The 19,412-nt window shown below is 36.6% G+C and overlaps 1 protein-coding gene across 2 annotated transcripts in view; it reads left to right on the top strand.

The window, feature by feature from the left end:
• The window catches only part of ARID4B (AT-rich interaction domain 4B), a 139,820-nt gene extending 121,818 nt beyond the window's left edge, over nucleotides 1-18,002 (top strand). For both annotated transcript variants that reach the window (XM_084623731.1, XM_084623730.1), the window contains 5 exons: nucleotides 2,924-4,132; nucleotides 8,015-8,128; nucleotides 9,934-10,149; nucleotides 13,074-13,220; nucleotides 16,240-18,002. In XM_084623731.1, the coding sequence (XP_084479857.1) occupies nucleotides 2,924-4,132; nucleotides 8,015-8,128; nucleotides 9,934-10,149; nucleotides 13,074-13,220; nucleotides 16,240-16,370 (1,817 nt within the window). In that variant the 3' untranslated portion in view covers nucleotides 16,371-18,002. The remainder of the gene's footprint in view (nucleotides 1-2,923; nucleotides 4,133-8,014; nucleotides 8,129-9,933; nucleotides 10,150-13,073; nucleotides 13,221-16,239) is intronic.
• Nucleotides 18,003-19,412: the final 1,410 nt, after the last annotated feature.

Below are 19,412 nucleotides of genomic sequence, written 5' to 3'. Positions count from 1 at the left end.
CTTATTTATGATGTATAAAAAAGACCTGAAAGAGTTTTGAAGATTTTTTTCTGCTGGAGCTTTAGATTAGAAATTCAGGTCCTGTCTACACTGAAAGACTCTGTGGAGAACTAGCAGGATTATGACAGCACAAGTACTAAAAGTGAAATCTGATTAATTGGGGGAAAGAGTGTTTTTAGATATACAGTCTAAAACAATGTTTTAATACCTATTTAACTAAAGTAATGCGAGAAAAGTTCTTTGAGAATTCAATATCTTAACCCTTCATTTAAAATCTGAGAAAGTTCCCAATATGCATTTTGCAGTCATCCGGGAAGGGCTTCTAGCTGAAAAAAGAATGAAGTGTGACAAGCAGAGAAAAAACAACTTTGAAAGATAAACAAAATCCACAAACCTTTCACGCCTCCATCATAAAGAAGAAAAATCTACATTTATTTGTAGTTCGCTGTAGGCTAGTGGGCAGATTCACCAGCCAGGCAGTCCAAACAAAGCCCAAACCCCTCATGTTCAGTTCCCCATCCTTTTCATCTGAGCAAGTTCTCTGATAAACAATGAAGATGCAAAACTTTTCAAAACAATACAAAACACCTGGTAACTCAGATCTTTCTGCAGGTGAGAAGTGGCTGGACCATCTTTCTTCCAAGCCTTCTCTTTCCCAGCTACTGTGGAGACACACACACTAGGACTTCCCTGACACTGGGTTTCTCTAGTCTGGTATCCCTGCCTGAGACAGGAAGCTTCCTGTAGGTCACATGCTTGCACCTAGCCATGTGCCTAAAGATTGCAGCTACCTTTTGTAAAGGGCCCTAGGATGCTAAAAGGCACACTAGGACATGTACATCTGCCCCACAGCCAACTGGTTTGTTAGGGTACATCTACACATCAATAAAAGACCTGCAGCAATGAGTCTCAGAGCCCAGTGAAATGACTTGGACTCATGCTCTGGGGCTTAAAATAGCAATGTAGATGTTCGGGTACTGGGCTCAGGCCAGAGCCTGGGCTCTGACATTTTTTCCCCTTGCCAGGTTTCAGAGTCCAGGCTCCAACCCAAGCAGGAACATCTACGCTGCTATTTTTAGCCTGAGTCACTTTACAAAAAAGGGTCAAGTCTGTACCCTGAGTCACCTAAAAAACCCTTCCAAAAACACACACCACAAGTTTCCAGCCTCATTGTGAAGATAGGTTTCAGAGTAGCAGCCATGTTAGTCTGTATTCGCAATAAGAAAAGGAGTACTTGTGGCACCTTAGAGACTAACCAATTTATTTGAGCATAAGCTTTCGTGAGCTCACGAAAGCTTATGCTCAAATAAATTGGTTAGTCTCTAAGGTGCCATAAGTACTCCTTTTCTTATTGTGAAGATAGTCTTCAAAATGTAAACTAATGGCTCTGCTTGAAAATTTTTGTGAAATGTTTATTAATAAATAGTCTTCAAAGCTTCGAACCTCTATCCTCTCTCACATGAGCAAAAGTGACAAGCCCTCATTTTGGAGCAATACTGTGCCCAGTTTAAAATTTAAAAAAAAAAAAGTTGCAAAACAGCACAAAAGAATAAAGTCTAAAAACAAACAAAAACACCCTCAGCTCTTTGTGTTGTTGGAACTTGTAGGTGACTGAATGAAACTTAACTTTTTTTTAAAACTGGGGTGTGATATGAATGTTTTCAGCCAAAAGTGAATATGTTTTGCCCTGAAAACTAGCAACTGGGATGAAAGCCTAGTCCCACTGAAGTCCATGGGAATTTTGGCAAAGAGTCCTGTGGCACCGTATAGACTAACAGACGTATTGGAGCCTGAGCTTTTGTGGTTGAATTTTGTGGGCTAGCCAACTACAAAAGCAGTTTCTCCTCCCTTGGTGTTCACACCTCAACTGCTAGAAGAGGGCCTCATCCTCCCTGACTGAACTAACCTCCTTATCCCTAGCCTGATTCTTGCTTGCATATTTATACCTGCCTCTGGAAATTTCCACTACATGCATCCGACAAGTGGGTATTCACCCACGAAAGCTCATGCTCCCATACATCTGTCAGTCTATAAGGTGCCACAGGACTCTTTGCCGCTTTTACAGATCTAGACTAACACGGCTACCCCTCTGAAGCTTGACATGGGAATTTTGTCATTGACTTCAATGCGGCTATGATTTTGCCCTCAGTTTTGGACATAAAACTTGGTACAACTTTTAATTTAGACGATGCTAGCTAAAGGTCAAGGATATTAGGAAAAAGTGAGCTTTATTTTGTGAGATGTGGACATAGAATGCGTGAGAGTGCAAACCCAGATTTCAGACATATTAAGGTTTTTAGAAGTGAGCTTCTGATGGTAGTGATCCTCAAGTAATAGTAATAGTAGAAATCATTAACATTTAGAGATGATAAACCAAGCTGGAATTTACAAGTCCTATGCAATTAGAAAATGTCCTAATCTTTTCTTCTATACATCTACATTTTTCAGTTTTGGGATTAGGGCAAATAGCATTTGTAAATTGTAATTATTAGTTAATATTAAAGATTTAGTGCATTTAAAGTCTAATATTAAACATTATTTTGGGCTGCCATGTCCATTTGTGTTATATAGAAGATTCATATATGTGTGGATTAATAAAACAGAGTTTATTTAGACTTGAATCTGTCACTTCATGCTTTCTCTGGTTCTTCAAAAAAGTATGCAAATCCCTTAAAGGAATTCCCTGGAGATATTTTATTATATGGGATTTGCAAACTGACAAACATTGCTGCTTATCTAGCTATTACACTTCCTAATAAAATGAAGTTTTTGAAAATAATCTGTTTTTTTTTCTACTGGGTACATGAAAACAAAGGATTTTAATAGTACTAGCTTTAGTGTGTATTGCTAACTATTTATCTATAATATGTTTGTATATTAGTTGTTTTTTTAGTATTACTTGTAACAGATTTTTTTTTAATAGCTTCAGAAAGTTCTGCTGATGATAGTGACCAGGAAGATGACCAAAGTGCCCAGAATGTACATAATGATGACAAGGAGGAATCTCCGGATGAGACTGTGAGCCAGGACAAAAATGAACTCTGTCCAAAAGAAGAGCAGAGCAGCTCATCTCCCCCAGAAGAAGGGAAAGCCCTTGCAGAAGTAGCACCACCTAAATCAGTATCCAAATCACCCGAAAGATTGCGGAAAGAGCTAGAGGAATTATCTGATGATACAGACTATGAAGGAGAGGATGAAGCTACAAAGAAGAGAAAGGAGGTCAAAAAGGAGGTAGTAGATAAAACAACAAAGCCACAGGTAAAACGTGGTAAGCGAAGGTATTGCATCACAGAGGAATGTGTAAAGACTGGGTCACCTAATAGAAAAGATGAAAAGTCCAAGAGCAAAGACTCACATAGCTTAGAACATAGTAGTAACAGCTCCTCAGATGAAGATGAGGAGGACAAATCTAAACTAAAAATAACACCAACTAAAAAATACAATGGGTTAGAGGAGAAAAGGAAGTCTTTAAGGACAAGTGGTTTCTACTCAGGGTTTTCTGAAGTGGCAGAAAAAAGAATAAAGCTTCTAAATAACTCTGATGAAAGACCTCAGAATACCAGAGCTAAGGATAGAAAAGATGTATGGTCCAGTATTCAGGGACAGTGGCCCAAGAAAACATTGAAAGAACTTTTTTCAGACTCTGACACAGAGGCTGCAGCCTCACCCCCACATGCTTCTGAGGATGCTGCAGTAGAGGAGCAGCTGCAGACTCTTGCAGAAGAGGTTTCTTTGCCCAGCTCTGAACTAGAAAAGCCTTTACTAGTCAACATAGATGTTAAACCTGTTGAGGAGAAACCAACTGAAATGAGTGACAAGAAAGTTGAATTTCCAAGCAGTGGGAGTAATTCAGTGCTAAATACTCCTCCTACAACCCCTGAATCACCTTCATCTGTCACTGTAACAGATTCTAGTAGACATCAGTCCAGTGTAACAGTCTCAGAGACATTGGCACCAAATCAAGAAGAGATACGAAGCATCAAGAGTGAAACTGATAGCACAATTGAAGTGGATAGTGTTGTGGGGGAGCTGCAGGACCTTCAGTCTGAAGGAAATATTTCTCCAACAGGCTTTGATGCCAGCGTCAGCTCTAGCAGTAGTAATCAACAAGAACCAGAACATACTGAAAAAGGTAAAGAGAAAACCTGTTGACGAACATATATTCCTCCTCTCATTTCTTATAATGCTAATGTATTTGTGTTTAACTGTTGCTACATTACTTGGAGATTGGTTTAAGAACATTGGTCTGACCCAGTAGGGCCATTCTTAAGGTCCATCTAGCCCAGTATCCTGTCTTCCGACAGTGGCCAGTGCCAGGTGCGCCAAAGGGAATGAACAGAGCAGGTAACCATCAAGTGATCCATCTCCTGTCGCTCATTCCCAGCTTCTGGCAAACAGAGGCTAGGGACACCATTCCTGCCCATCCTAGCTAATAGCCACTGATGGACCTATCCTCCATGAATTTATCTAGTTCTTTTTTGAACCCTGTTATGGTCTTGGCCTTCACAACATTCTCTGGCAAGGAGTTCCACAGGTTGACTGTGCATTGTTGACAGGTTGACTTCCTTTTATTTGTTTTTAACCTGCTGACTATTAATTTCATTTGGTGACCCCTAGTTCTTCTGTTACGAGAAGTAGTAAACAACACTTCCTTATCTACTTTCTCTATACCAGTTATGATTTTATAGACCTCAATCATATCTCCCCTTAGCCGTCTATTTTCCAAGCTGAAAAGTCCTAGTCTTATTAATCTCTCCTCATACAGAAGCCATTGAATACCCTTAATCATTTTTGTTTCCCTTTTCTGAACCTTTTCCAATTCCAATATATCTTTTTTGAGATGCGGCGACCACATCTGCACACAGTATTCAAGATGTGAGCGTACCATGGATTTATGTAGAGGCAATGTGATATTTTCTGTCCTATTATCTATCCCTTTCTTAATTATTCCCAGCATTCTGTTTGCTTTTTTGACTGCCACTGTACATTGAGCGGATGTTTTCAGAGAACTATCCACAATGACTCCAAGATCTCTTTCTTGAGTGGTAACAGCTAATGTAGACCCCATCATTTTATATGTATAGTTGGGATTATGCTTTCCAATGTGCATTACTTTGCATTTATCAGCATTCAATTTCATCTGCCATTTTGTTGCCCACTTACCCAGTTTTGAGAGATCCTTTTGTAGCTCTTCGTAGTTTGACACTCTTAAAAGAAGCAGTAGCCTGCTGTACCTTTTTAAAACTGTAAAAATAATGCCGTAGAAAGGCCTGTAATCAATAAGTAAATATATATATAAATATAAGTAAATATATGACACTCCTTCAGAAAGTGTTTCTTGACCTTTTAGTCAGCAATCTAATATTTTAAAAATCAGAAATGCAACATAAGGTGTATCCTGGAGATTGCATCAGAACCCCAGACCAAACTGTAAAGCATTGTACACTTGATGTCTGTGTGTCATAAATTGTCTGGATACCTTTTCTTAAACTGTATTTGAATATGCAATGTACAGTTTCTCATTAACATTTTTATTTACTGTGTGTTCATGGTTTGGAACAACCAGCTATCCAGGATTGTTCCTCAGGCAACTATTTCAAACTTATTTTTAAGGTCTGACTAGCGTGAGTTTTGTAAAGGAATTTGCTGCTCTCTTAGGCCACAAACTGAAGAATCATTATTCATATTTATAACTTAAAACAATCAACCTTGACTACAATTTTATTAATAGAATACATTTTCAAGGAGCATCTGTCAGAATTCACAATTATTATTAATACTCCCTGAAGACGTAGATGCTTTATGTTGTATTTGTGATCCAGTAGATGTTTAGGAGCTTTTCCTTGATAGACTGCCATTTTCAAATATCAACAAATCAGTTGAAGACAATTTCTGTAGACTTAAATTTATCATACAAGGTCCGCTGTGGAAGTAATTTAGAATTTTTAAGGCCACTAGTGCTGAAAATAGAGCGTGGAATTTTTTCACTAAGGTAACTCAAAAATGGGTTTTCTTTTTCAAATTTAACCTGCAAAAATGTAAATCCCTACTAGGACTCCACAATGGAAGAGGGGAAAGAAAAGGCCCAATCCTGCTAGCACTTGTTTACGTGTATAAGTATTTTCAAGGTTGGGTCCAAAAGCTGTTTTGTTAAATCCATTAGCTATATATTAGTCCAGTCATATTTATAGTCTAGCAAATATTTTTTAGTTTACATGGCTGCCTTTGGATTCATGGACTAAAAGGAACACATTTGTTTTTAAGGACACTTACTCAAAAATTGTCATTCCGAAGTTTTGTTTGTATTGCTTTCTGTAAAATATACAACTTAATAGTTCAAGTGTGCCATATTTTCTCCCATAGATAAGCATAGTTACTATAATATGTGTAAAAATTAATAAGCTAAAGAAAACAATTACAGAGATATAAACAGGATTCTGAAATTGCAATATAATTTTTTTTTCGTTTTAGCAATTTGCAACTACTTTTAGGAGCAAAATGCTTAACTGAAAGTTTTCTCAGTCCACTGCTCTCAGAGCACTGTATCCTCTTTAGTTCTGCTCTTGTTATGCTTCTTGCAAGAGAATAATTAGTATTAGAGAAAGAAATTGAGTTTTGGAGCCTGTGATAAAGTCTTTACAACTCTCTCACACTTAATAATGAGTAGGTTGAAAACTTTTCTGTTCTGCTTCCAGGTACTACGTATAAAAAACGTGTACTGTGTGAAATCCAGGATGACTCCTTTCCCTTTCAAGTTCTGTTTTGTTTTGTAGTATCAGTCACACATTATCACTTTTTATATATTCTATTCTAAGCGCCTCTCCAATTTGTATGCTTCTTCATTTGTAAAATGCAAGGTGCCCATGTTTAAAAACAGGATTGAGTGTGTGTCTGTAGTTCCTTAATTTTTGAATGATTTTGCTACACGAGCCCATGGTATCTGTAAATCAGGCAGTTTCTGAGCCTTGTACAGTTCCCATTGCAATTTTTTTTAAAACCAGATGTCCTAGGATATATTTCAGTTTTCCCTTCCTCTTCTAATTTTATTCCCTATAGCCATAAATACCAATAGTTCTTTCAGTTTTTAAATCTGAGAAAGAGAGAGGTGGGGAAAAGGCAAAATGAAAGGCTGTTGGTACTTCAGAATTGCCTGCTAGACTTTAAAACAGAAAATCATTCAAGCAGGTTTAATGCACTGTGGCTTCATTTGTTTCCTTGAAATTAAGCTGTAACATGCTGTCCACATCTAATTACACTGATGAAGAGTTTCTAAGTGTTTTTTTTTACTATGAAAGAACAAGTGTATGGTTGACATATGTTAATGGACTTTATTCACAGTGTGGTGGGATCTTACTTTATTATGGTATTGCTGGATGCTTCTGATTCACCAGCCAGAGGGATTCCTGAATTTTAGAGTTCATACTTACCCCATCTCATCTGAAAAAAAACAAAAACAAAACACACCAAAAAATACACCTGATACTGTTGATTGGTGCCTTACATGTTCTGTGAATGCACTCTGATAACATTGTTGGTACTGTTGGTTTCCAGAGTTTGCAAGACTGCTAAGGCCTTTTAAAATCTATATTATTATCAAAGAGAAGTGGAGGTCTTTTCTGATTCTTTCACTTTTAGTGAATCTTGATAAATTTGCCATCTGAACAAATGCCTGTTTAATTTGGAGTACTTAAACACCAAAAGGTCCATATGTGTTAGGAAAAATTGTATTGAATCATATGACCTATTAGTTACTTGTAAACATCTAACACATTTTCTCTTTCTACTAGCAAACTGTCTGCTTCCCACGCACCCTCCATTATCAGTTACCTGTGTGTACACATAAAATAATTAAATCCTGCTAATGGCCGCTGAGAAGAAAAGTCACGATTGTCTGTAAACTTAAATCTCAGAGGATCTGCCTGAGGCTTTAATATAGATAGATATGCTTTAACACCTAAAATACAAAGTTGTATAGTGTTTTCACCAAGAATTTAATGATTTGTTAAAATTGGAGTCTGTACAGGTCAAAAAAGACTTAAAGATGCTCAGGGAGGAGGCGGTTCCTCAAAAAAGCAGAAAAGAAGCCACAAAACATCAGTGGTGAACAACAAAAAGAAGAGCAAAACCAGTAAGTACAGCAACTTGGTGCAAAATGAAACCTAGACTTAGAACATCTTGTATTTGAGTGACAAGTGAAGGAAGTGTTTATATAAAGATAACATTTTAGAAAAATGTGCTAAGTAGAGAATTCATAATAAATGTTAAAATGATTAAGCTGCTTTCGCTGAGTGCAAGAGTATTTAAAATTTCTTGCTATGCTGTTTCTCTGACTGAGCCTATAAGGTGCTCAAAGCTTTCAGCTCCCATTGAAATAAGTGGGACTTGTAAGCACGTGGCACTTTACGGGGCCTGTTTTTGTCAAAGAGGGAAGGAAAGAAAATATTTTGGGGTGTGGAAATACATACATTTTAAGGAAGGGAATAGGAACTCTATGCAAAGTGAACTTACATACTATGCAAGGTCAGTTTTCACACAATTTCACATAATTTAGAGGTCGTATTATTTACACAGTACTGCCAGTGTAATTACACAGGACCTGTATTCATCCACCTAAACTATTTGCTGCATATTGGAACACTTCACAAGTACATCTGACTTTTAAAGTAAACCAAATAAAAAATGAAGAGGTAACATCAGGATATCCTCATAAGTAGATGTTAATTAATGAATATATAGATCTTTTTCCTGCCTGCACTATGAAACTAGATAGTTGCTTTGCATTATCCTCTAATGGAGGCTACATCTTTACTGAATATACTCTGATGTTACCTGAACAATTCTGGAGGTGAAATTCACTCTTCCCTACACAAGGCCCAGGTAGTCAGTTTTTGTGCAGGACTTTCAGGGGCCAAAATTTGACTTTTATTTCTTCACACACACCCCACCACCCACCCGTTTACTTATCTTAAGGGCAGGTCATGCGTCACCTTAGATTTATATGTTCCCCCTTAGTAATTTAAAAATAACAAATAAAACCAAACTGAATTCTTTATGGCTCGAGCCAGCAGGGTGGTTACAGATAATTTAATTTATTGGAGGACTCTGAACGACTCAGTAAGTGGTAAAATTAAAAACTTTATTTAATATAAAATAATTAAGCAAACAGGCATTACAGTATAATCTATACTGCATTTATACTCACATTTGATGGGGAAACAATGCATTATGGGGTGATCAATACCTAAATGACAAGAATGGACATAATCCTTTCTCTAACAGTACCTTGGTGGTGGATGCGTGTGCCTAATCTAAAATTAGCATGCTACCCTTTTAATAATTAATTATAATAATACTCCTTAATTAATTAACATTAAATTTACTTTTTTTACCATAATTAAATATTTTCTACTTTTTTATTGGCTATTTAACATTGTCATCTTAATTAACATCTGCATAAATGCCATAGCAATATCTATTAATATAAATAGCATTTTCCAAAACATTAACACTGTATCTAAAACACTTATAGAAACCAGCTAGGACCAAACATATTTACAGTATGACCTGGGGTTGTGTCCTAACTTATCTTCAGCTTGCTTCTAAATTGTCTTGGTTCACTTTATTCATATTTTACCAGGCCTAGCTTGACTATTTTCAAACCTATTTTTAAGAAATAGATTTTTGGGCCTACTTACAAATCAATGTTTCTGTATTAACATAAGCAAGCACCATCTCTATAGGCAACACATGGGGTTGCAATTCAGATCCTACTGCCCACTCTGTACCTCCCTCTCTTCACCAGGGATGCATTTAACCCTTTATATACTGAAAAAAAGGTGTAACCCCTTTTCTGATATTTGGAACCAGTACTTGAGGAGTTAGTGGTTTGAATAATAAAATAAACCTATGTTGTGTATTTTTGTGTTTCTTCAGCAAACAGCAGTGATAGTGAAGAACTTTCTGCTGGTGAAAGTATGACCAAGTCTCAGCCAGCAAAATCAGTTTCCACAGGAATGAAGTCTCACCATACCAAATCACCTGCAAGAACACAATCTCCAGGAAAATGTGGGAAAAATGGAGAGAAGGAATCTGATCTCAAGGAACAGAATAATCGTTTGCCTAAAGTTTATAAATGGAGTTTTCAAATGTGTAAGTGCCTTTTTTTAAACTAGATCTAGTTTGTTCTTGTAGCAAGACATAGTAAATAAAATACTAAAGTATTTTCTTTCAGAATTACTTTCAGTCCTAACGTTTCTGAATTTAGTTATCTTTCTCTAAGATTAACTTTTAATTATTTTTGGGTGAAACTTACTGTGATCAAAATGCAGAAAGCCCACCCCTGTGCACTTTCTTATATACCACTTATTTTTTTACACATAGGGTTTAAAGTCATTCTTAGGTTTTTGTGCAAACTGTCCAGTACTGGTGTGAATTTCATACTTCTTATGTTTAAGTTGACTTGCGTACCTTTTTTTCCCCCCTGTGATGATCCCTCAGAAGTAGTACCTAGTAGTAGTGACTTGGTGACTTGGTAGTCAGTTAAATTTCTTTGTGTTCCATTTTACCTTAGCAAAACTGGAACCAGAACAGATTTATATCCTGTTATAGCAATAAACTTCTCCATTTTGTGTATTAGTCAGCTGTTCTTGGATAACTTCGGTGTATGTGAGGCATGAAGTTGGAGTGAATGTACTTTAATCCACATGAAAAATTCATCAATAACTGATTAATGCAGACCCTGCAGTGCCTTATTGCTACTAGAGAGCAACTTCATTTTAACTTTTTTTTTTAAATAATCCTTCTTTTAGAAAACAATTTGGGAAGGGGGCAGTTAATGCAACACTATCCTTCTACTGGGGAGAAAAGGAGAGCAACAGAAAACACATGGGGAAAGGCTTCAACACCTCTTATTTAATGTAACAAACATATTTAAGACCCTTTTCCCCTCATCCTGTCCTCCATACGTCCATCTGCCCTTTCAGCAATAGTTTGTGGTCCAACAGCCGTTTTCAGCTCTGTTTCTGTTGTAAACTCAGACTTTAGGTTTTTGTTGTTTTTTTTGTAAAGTGGGAACTAGAAGTGGCTGTTGGGCTACAAGCTACTGCTGAAAGCATAGCGGGGCTTAAGGGGGATAGGAGAAGAGGGCAGTTTAAAATTGTACTCGCTCCCTTCTGACTTTTCTGCCAATCCTCTCCTTCCCTTATGTTCCTAAAAAATAGAGCTGGGAAATCAGGAGCCTTTAAATCAGCTTCCAATTCAGGTTCCTCAGGCTTCATGTCTTCAATTTTATAGAAAGGCACTGCTTTCTTGCACTCCCTGAAGTGGCTGTCAAGACTTTTCTCTTCTTGGTGATGAGGTCTCATTTGTATACCTTTCCATGGCTTTTACGTCCATTTCAGGAGCTCCACTGGTCAAGTTAGAATGTCACCTTGGACAATTCAGAGCCAGGTGTTACGGCTTTGATTTTAAAAGTCCAGATAATTAGGTCTTGGTCATAAAACCGTCCATGATCCTCTCTTCTCCCCCAAGCACACATGCATGAATAAAAAGGAGCAGAGAATTCACCTGCACACAGGGAATTCTTCACTTGCCATCTTCAGTCATTTTAAGGACCAGAGAATCTGATGCTAAACCTTTGGAGCCCAATCCTAAATCTGTGAGTAAAGCTTGAGAGTAAAGAAACTTTGCTTGCTGAAACTGTGAAGAAATTTGAGAGGACAGAATCTCAGGAAAAGGAAAATCTGTTGCAACTTTGTGTTTGTATAGTGCTGAGCACAATGGGACCCCATTCTTGGTTGGTCCTTGGGCACTACTGTAAGAAACATAATTAAAAATAATTCCTTCGTCACACCAGGGTCACATTCCACTTCTGCTGCTGATGGGAGAATAGCCGGCATAGCTTTCTGTTTTCCTTCAGAAGTTTGTAACTATGTGGCTCTGTGCTGTGCTTTCATCCACCTGTCATGCCCCTGCTCTACCCAAACCCCACTCAGTAATCCGCTCAAATGAGATGTGCAGATTTCCCACACAGCTCCCATAAGGGTTCTTTTTTTATTCCCTTCTTCCCTACCCTCCTGCACATTAGACACAGGGTCAGATCTGTTCTTTTTTGCATCTCTCAGGTGGCACAAAGGAGTTGAATTTTAACCATATCTGGTCACCTGTGAATTTCCCTACAGAGGGGAACTCTCAGTGAGAGTAAAACCATCAGAGCCAGTGCCTGTTCCTACCAACATCCCAGGATAAAATGCCAGGGGAAGAAGAGGCATATTGGGAGTAGATAGGGAAGGAGGAAGAGCTCTGTTATGCTACACTGATCCTCAGTTATTGTACGGTCCCTCACTTAGAGCAGCCCCCTAGTATGTTCTAATTCACATTGGAGCGAGCACAGACTGTGCTACAGAATCATGAAGCCATAACTGGCTGGCTCCCTGAAGGCCATGCTACTCTCCTTGTCAGAGCTCTGCTTGTCCCGAATTAAGACTCATGCCCACCTGTTTTTGACCCCATTTGTGCCCATCTAAGGATTCAGTTCTGGATATTTAATCCTGAAAATGCTTATTAATCTTCATAAACATAAAACAAAAAACCTTGTTTGTTCGTTTTTTCCCGTCTCAAAAATATTTTCCTGTCTGCCATTCGTGGTGTTTGAGGAGAAAAATCTGTATTGATAGATGTTGGCTGTGTTGTAACTATGTGGTTCCAAGATACTGTATTAGAGATATAAGATGGGTGAGATAATATCTTTTATTGGGCCAATTTCTGTTGGTGAAAGAGACAAGCTTTCGAGCTACACAGAGCTGAAGAAGAGCTCTGTGTAGCTCGAAAGCTTCTCTCTTTCACCAACAGTGATTGGTCCAATAAAATATATGACCTTACCCACCTTGTCTCTCTATCGTGGTAGATGGCAACTAAAGTTGCTGTGGTTTTTCGCTGCTTTGTCCTCTATCTTGATACTTTTCCGATACCCTCCCCATAGGATCTGAACATCTCCCAAGAATTTACAACTAGAAAGTTTTATGGAAACTTCAGTTCTATATTAATAATTAACTGAGGTGTTATTTAACTCACAGCTGACCTGGAAAATCTGACAAGTGCAGAGCGCATAACAATCCTACAGGAAAAATTGCAAGAAATTAGGAAACACTACCTGTCCTTAAAATCTGAGGTAGCTTCCATTGACCGAAGAAGAAAGCGCTTGAAGAAAAAGGAACGGGAAAGTAAGTACTTAAGGTTAAATTCTGTCCTCTGTATGCCATGCAGTGGGATTACCCATTGTACCTGAGGAATGTGGCCCTTAGATCTCTGCCAAAAATTTCTAATGCATATACCTGTTAATTTCCAACAAGTTAAACTAAAAGTCCAAAAGAATGTTTTTCTTGGGTTGATCTTTGTAACACATGTAACATTTATGTTTCCATAAATGTTGGGTAACTCTTCATGAAAAATTGTTTTTCCAGCATACCATATAAGTACATTTGTCATTTTAATAGATGCCAACAATAGAAACCATGATACTGTAATCCAGTACACAAGTTCCTTTTGTTTCACTACTAATGCAGCCTTTATTTTTTTTAAAGAATACTGTCAGGTTAAAAAAAATATGTTTTGAAAGACAAACGTCTATCTTTGGCCCGACTCCAACAAAGCATTTAGGTAGGAGCTTAAATTTAACCACATAAGTAATCACATTGACTCTGATTACTCATGTGCTTAAAGTTAAACACTTGCTTATGTGATTTACCAGAATGGGATGCTTTTTTTTTTTTTTTAAGCAATGACAGATTAGTTGGGAGTTTTTTAATTTCAGTTTTAATTATCTAATGTACTTTTCACCATTTATACTGACTTTCTTACTGTTTTGCACCTTGTTCAGCTAATGAAAACCTAATAAAATTCATCTGTTTCTATTTCATACACTAGCACAGGACTGCTGTGTTTGTATTATAAAAACTGTAGGGGAACATTTAATGTGCAAAGTGGTTTTCACTGAAATTCATGAAAACATTTCTATTTAATATTAGGTTTATATAATCATTTAAAATACAAAGCCTAAATGTTTGCACTTAAACTACCTGACAATGCCACATGACACTGTTTCTAGGGATTTCAGTGTAGCCATCTGAGAAGTATGGCAAATTCATGCAATGTCCTGGGCTAGCATTCACGTTAATAGCATTTGTAAAGTTGTCAGAAAAATGTTTGTATAGATATCTAGAAATTCTTCAAGAATTCAAATAAAAATAATCCCACAAAAATACAATTCAGGTATCCAACATTTTTAGTCAACAGCACTCCATATGAAAAGAACATTTTCAGAGGGATGTATTCTGTTTTATTCTCTAAGAGGATCTACATTTTTTTGAAGATTTATAAAACTAACTTTTTCTAGTAAATGTATGCAAAATTCAATATTAATAGCTTGATTTTTTTTACAAATAAGTATAATAATTTACTATAAAATCATTTATCATGAATTCCATGGTAAATTATAAAATATTAGCTCTCCATTAGCCAGAGTCATTACTTCATTAACTACTTTTAAAGGAACACCATCTTAAGTCACACTTCTCTCTGAAAATGTTATACATACTGTTGTTATAAATAATATATATTATTACTGCTGAAAGATATTGGAGAGAAATAGTTTTCTCTATTCTTCATTTGTTCACTTTGTACGTTTGACAACACCATGATTATACGGGGAAACAATGAAGTCATCGAAATGTAAAGCTGGAAGCAACAGGGATAGGTTATCTTGTCCATCCCCCAGCACCGAAGGCACGACTAAGTATACCTAGGCCATCTCTGACAGGTGTTTGATTGATGTCTTTTTAAAAAATCTCCAATGATGGGGATTATATAACCTCTCCTGGTAACTTAATCCAGATCTTAACTATCCTTATATTAGGGAAAACTTTCTAACTATCTAACCTAAATGTCCCTTGCAGCAGATGATTTCTTGTTCTACCTTCAGCGGACATGGAGAACAATTGTTACAGTCCTCTTGGTACACCCCTTAACATATTTGAAGACTGTTACCAGCTGCCCCCTCAACTCTTTTTTTCTTAGGACTAAACATGTCCATTTTTTTAACCTTCCTGATAGCTCAGCTTTTCTAAACCTTTTATCATTTTTGTTGTTCCCCTCTCTCCAGTTTGGCCACATCTTTCTTAAACTGTAGCACCCAAAACTGGACAGAGTACTCCAGCTGAGGCCTCACCAGTGCCAAGTCGAGTGGGACAATTGTCTCCTGTGTCTTATATGTGACTTTCCTCTTAATACACCCAAGAATGATATTAGCCTTTTTCACAGCTTCATCATGTTCTTGGCTCATGTTCAAATTTTGATCCGCTATAACTCCCAGATCTTTTTCAGCAGTACTACTGCCCAGCCAGTTATTCCCCATTTTGTAGTTGTGCATTTGATTTTTCCTCCCTAAGTATAGTACTTTGCATTGGTCATTACTGAATTTCCTCTTGTTGATTCAAATCAGTTCTCCAATTTATCAAGGTCATTTTGAATTCTAATCCTGTCCTCCAAAGTATCACCTCCCACCATGGTGTTATCTGCAGATTTTATAAGCACATTCTCCACTCCATTATCTAAGTCATTAATGAAAATATTGAATAATACCAGGCCTAGGAGAGACCCCTCTGGGACTCCACTATTTGTATCCTCCCAGTGTAACAGGAACCATTGACAGCTATTCCCTGAATATGGTTTTTCAACCAATTGTTTGCCCACCTTATAGTAATAGTAATGTATAGTAATGTAGTATAATGGACCATACAGTCAGTTTCCTTGTTTGTCTTGGTCTTTCACACAGCGACAAGAAATTGTAAAGAATTAATTATTAATAAAAAAATTTGTAGTAGTTGTTGGGGTCAGTGGATACCGACCTTCTTGTATTACAGGGTTAGAACCTTTTGTTAACCCACCACCAATGGCATGTGACAAGAGCCACAAAATAAAATTAGCTTCTGATCTGCACTACTCTTGTTATATAACATGATGGCAAAATCACAACAATTGGCAGGGGCACTTGGGAGCGGGTGAAACTACTTTTAATTATTTTTATTATTTTAACTGGCTAGGTTTTAAGTTGATAGTGTCCCTTTAATGTTTATAATCTGCTTTGAGGTCGTCGGGTAAGAGATGCTAATGTACATGCAAAGTATTTTTTTATTTTATTTTAGTACATTTATTTAAACCTTTTTGTTTTTCTTTATGTCATAGGTGCCACTATTACATCTTCTTCTTCTTCCTCACCTTCCTCCAGTTCCATTACAGCCGCAGTTATGTTAACTTTAGCAGAACCATCTATGTCAAGTTCATCACAAAATGGGATGTCAGTTGAGTGCAGGTGACAGCAGGACTTGCCAAAGCACTTTGCACTTAATGGCTGCTGAGGGCCACTTTTTTTATACTGCACAGTGGCACAAAATTCAGACAAGCACTATTTTGTATTTAAAAATTGTTTCTTGACAAGCTAACTTTGCACTTAAGTGCACTTTTATGAAGAAAAAGTACAACAAACTGCTTTTCCTCAAGCAATAATTGTTTCCAACTTGTCTGGGAATTGTATGTCTAGTGACTCGAGGCCTTCCACTGTGGCAAATGGAGAGGCTGTTCACTGCCTGTAGAGACAGTACAGTAAGCATACAGTTGTTGGTTGGGCCTAATTGATGTGTTAAGGCTTACTGTACATGTATTCCCTGGTATTTTGTTAAAGCTGGAACATTTGATATTTTTCCATTTATTTATGACAAATATTGAACCTATTTTCATTTGTACAAACTAATTGTTTTTTAACTTCTAAGTCACCTCATAGTGGCTTTAATTGTATAAGTCAAGCACATGTATTAAATTCAAAACCTGCAGTTAGTAGGATGTTTTGACATCAGTCCTGATAACCAAATATGAAGATTCTCTTTTAAAAAGACTGACTAATGTTTACAGGTTTGAATTAGGCTAATAGGTAACTATGGGTTTTAATAACCCATTAATTGGAATGGAACTACTGTACTTTGCCATTTTTCTATGAATCAGTATTTTTTTTAATTTTGATAAAATACATTATGACAAAAGGAAGAAAATGGCTATCAAACTGTATTAAATCTTAAACAATGTATAAAGATTGTATTTAGCCAGTTTAAAGTGTATATTTATTCATAATGGATTATAACAGTTATATTTTTGTGTTTTCTTGTAAATGTTTCTTTTCCCTTAAAGCAACAGATATTTCATTTGTAATGCTTATTTTATTACGAGCTGCAACTGAGAGGACTTCAAGAAGGAGAAAGCTGTGTTAATATCGTTTGTGGTTGCTGATATGAACACTGCCACAAAAGGATAGTTGTTTTTAATATAAATAGCTAGCTGAGTGTTAGACATTCATTTTTTTTTAAAAATGCCTTGTACAAAATCCAGACTCAACTCAAAACTGTTTTCACATGTATTGATTTTATGTTGTATGAATCCCAAGCTCTCTCCTGTTAATTATACATCTTTGTAAGACATTTGTATATTGCGGAAGTGTTCATTCAAGCTATTTAATACCTGGCACTGTTAATACACAGTACTTTATTGTACAGATTGTTTTACTGTTTTAATTGTAGTTCTGTGTACTTCTTTTGGCTGGGGGAAAAAGGGGCTGGCATGTTTTTCTTTGTTTTTTGGCAATACAACATGTAATTTCAAAAGGTTTTGTTTGTAGATGCTAGAGTGTCAGAATCCTTTACATTCGACTTTTCTAAGAAAAGCGTTTTCAGTCTTCGTAGTGTGTGCTTACGGTAACTGATTTTATTGAAAATGGTTTCAAAGTATTCAGATTTGTACAAGACTGTAAAAATTTGTTGACAAACATGGAAGGAAAAGCTTATAGAAAAAAGCTATAAAATATATATTAGGTTCTGAAGACAATGGAGAACTATGTAATATATTGTACAAATGTAAGCAAAGGCCTCTGAAATAAAATGCCATAGTTTGTGAATCCCTGATTTTGTTTCTAACAGTTTAATTAAGTAATTTTAGTGTGTTCATTTAAATGACACACAATTGTAGAATCAGTTAACTTAATTGTATTGGTTGTGTTGTAAGAAATAAATATATAAGGAATAATTTTGAGAAAAATATACTGGGCCAAATTCTCTTCTCAATTTGGCCAAATTCATCCTCTACAGAGCCATGCTACTGATTAATTTGGCAAATTGACATAAATGAGGTTGCATCAGTATAATTAAAGACTGGATTTGAGCCACTTTAATTCTGTTAGTTTTGAAAATGTGAAAGAAAAGATGCTTAAGGTATTTGCTGACCTCTAATATCTATTGGCCAAGTTCAGATGAGGTGAAAGCAGAACTCCAGTGAAATAATTGGAAATGCTCCTGCTTACCCTAGGTCTGAATTTGATCCTATGCATACAGACTTCACTCATCTGATTAAAATGCTATTGCATGTGCAAACTGATGTATTATCAATGAGACTTTGTTAAATAACAAATAATTAATATGCAGTTTAGCAAGGCTTGATCATTTTTATTACTAACATTCTGCCATCTGAAGCCCCGATCCTCCAAACACTTAGGCACATGCTTAACTTTAGGACCATGAGAAATCCCATTGATTTAAATGACTTAATTGACTGGTATTAGTAGTAAAGTTAAACATGTGCCTGTGTTTCCCCATCAGTAGATGTAACTTGCATTGGTTTCATTGGGAATTGCTCCTGTGGAACTGAGGGCAAAGTTCACCCACTGGACTATGCTTCTGCATCTGCTTTTTGGACAAATAGCTTTTACTCTAATAAAACACTTACTGGATTTAGTGGAAGTCAGTCTCAGTAAGCAGGTCAGGATTCTATCCTTCCTGTATCTTTTTTGGTCTAATTACTCCTTGTTATCTTCCCCCCTAATCCATCTTCCCCAGAAATATGATTTATCTATTTTTGGGAGCTTTCTCAATGAAGGGAATTTTTTTGCTTCTTAAAAGTGGAGAGGAAAGCTAGAAACCACACATTTTTCATTAAGGTGAATGATACTCTCACTAGCAGTAGGGTAATATTGCAGGCAACCTGCCATCAAATACAGATACTATCCCTTTCTTTACTGTATTTCTTTCCATGTGATTTAATGAATACTTTCAGTATTATAAATTGCTCTAGAGGTGCTAGAGTGAAGTTCCATTCTGAAAAGCAATTCTCTGTAAATGGTACTCTGCAGCTCAGTATCTCACGAATTCCAAGAAAAAAATGTTTTTACCTGTCAGATCTTCAAATTTCCTAGACTCTTTGAATCATTTGAGCTTTTTCTTTCTCTCATATCACAAGTAATAAAAATTCTTCAAGTGCTTGTTCATATACATTCCACTCTTGGTGGGTCTCATGCACCCCAAGCACTCAAAACTATAATC

Source organism: Lepidochelys olivacea, assembly GCF_965140295.1.
Source record: "Lepidochelys olivacea isolate rLepOli2 genome assembly, chromosome: 3".
Classification (NCBI taxonomy): domain Eukaryota; kingdom Metazoa; phylum Chordata; order Testudines; family Cheloniidae; genus Lepidochelys; species Lepidochelys olivacea.
The sequence above is the reverse complement of the archived record's forward strand: the minus strand, read 5'-3'. Positions and strand labels throughout refer to the sequence as shown.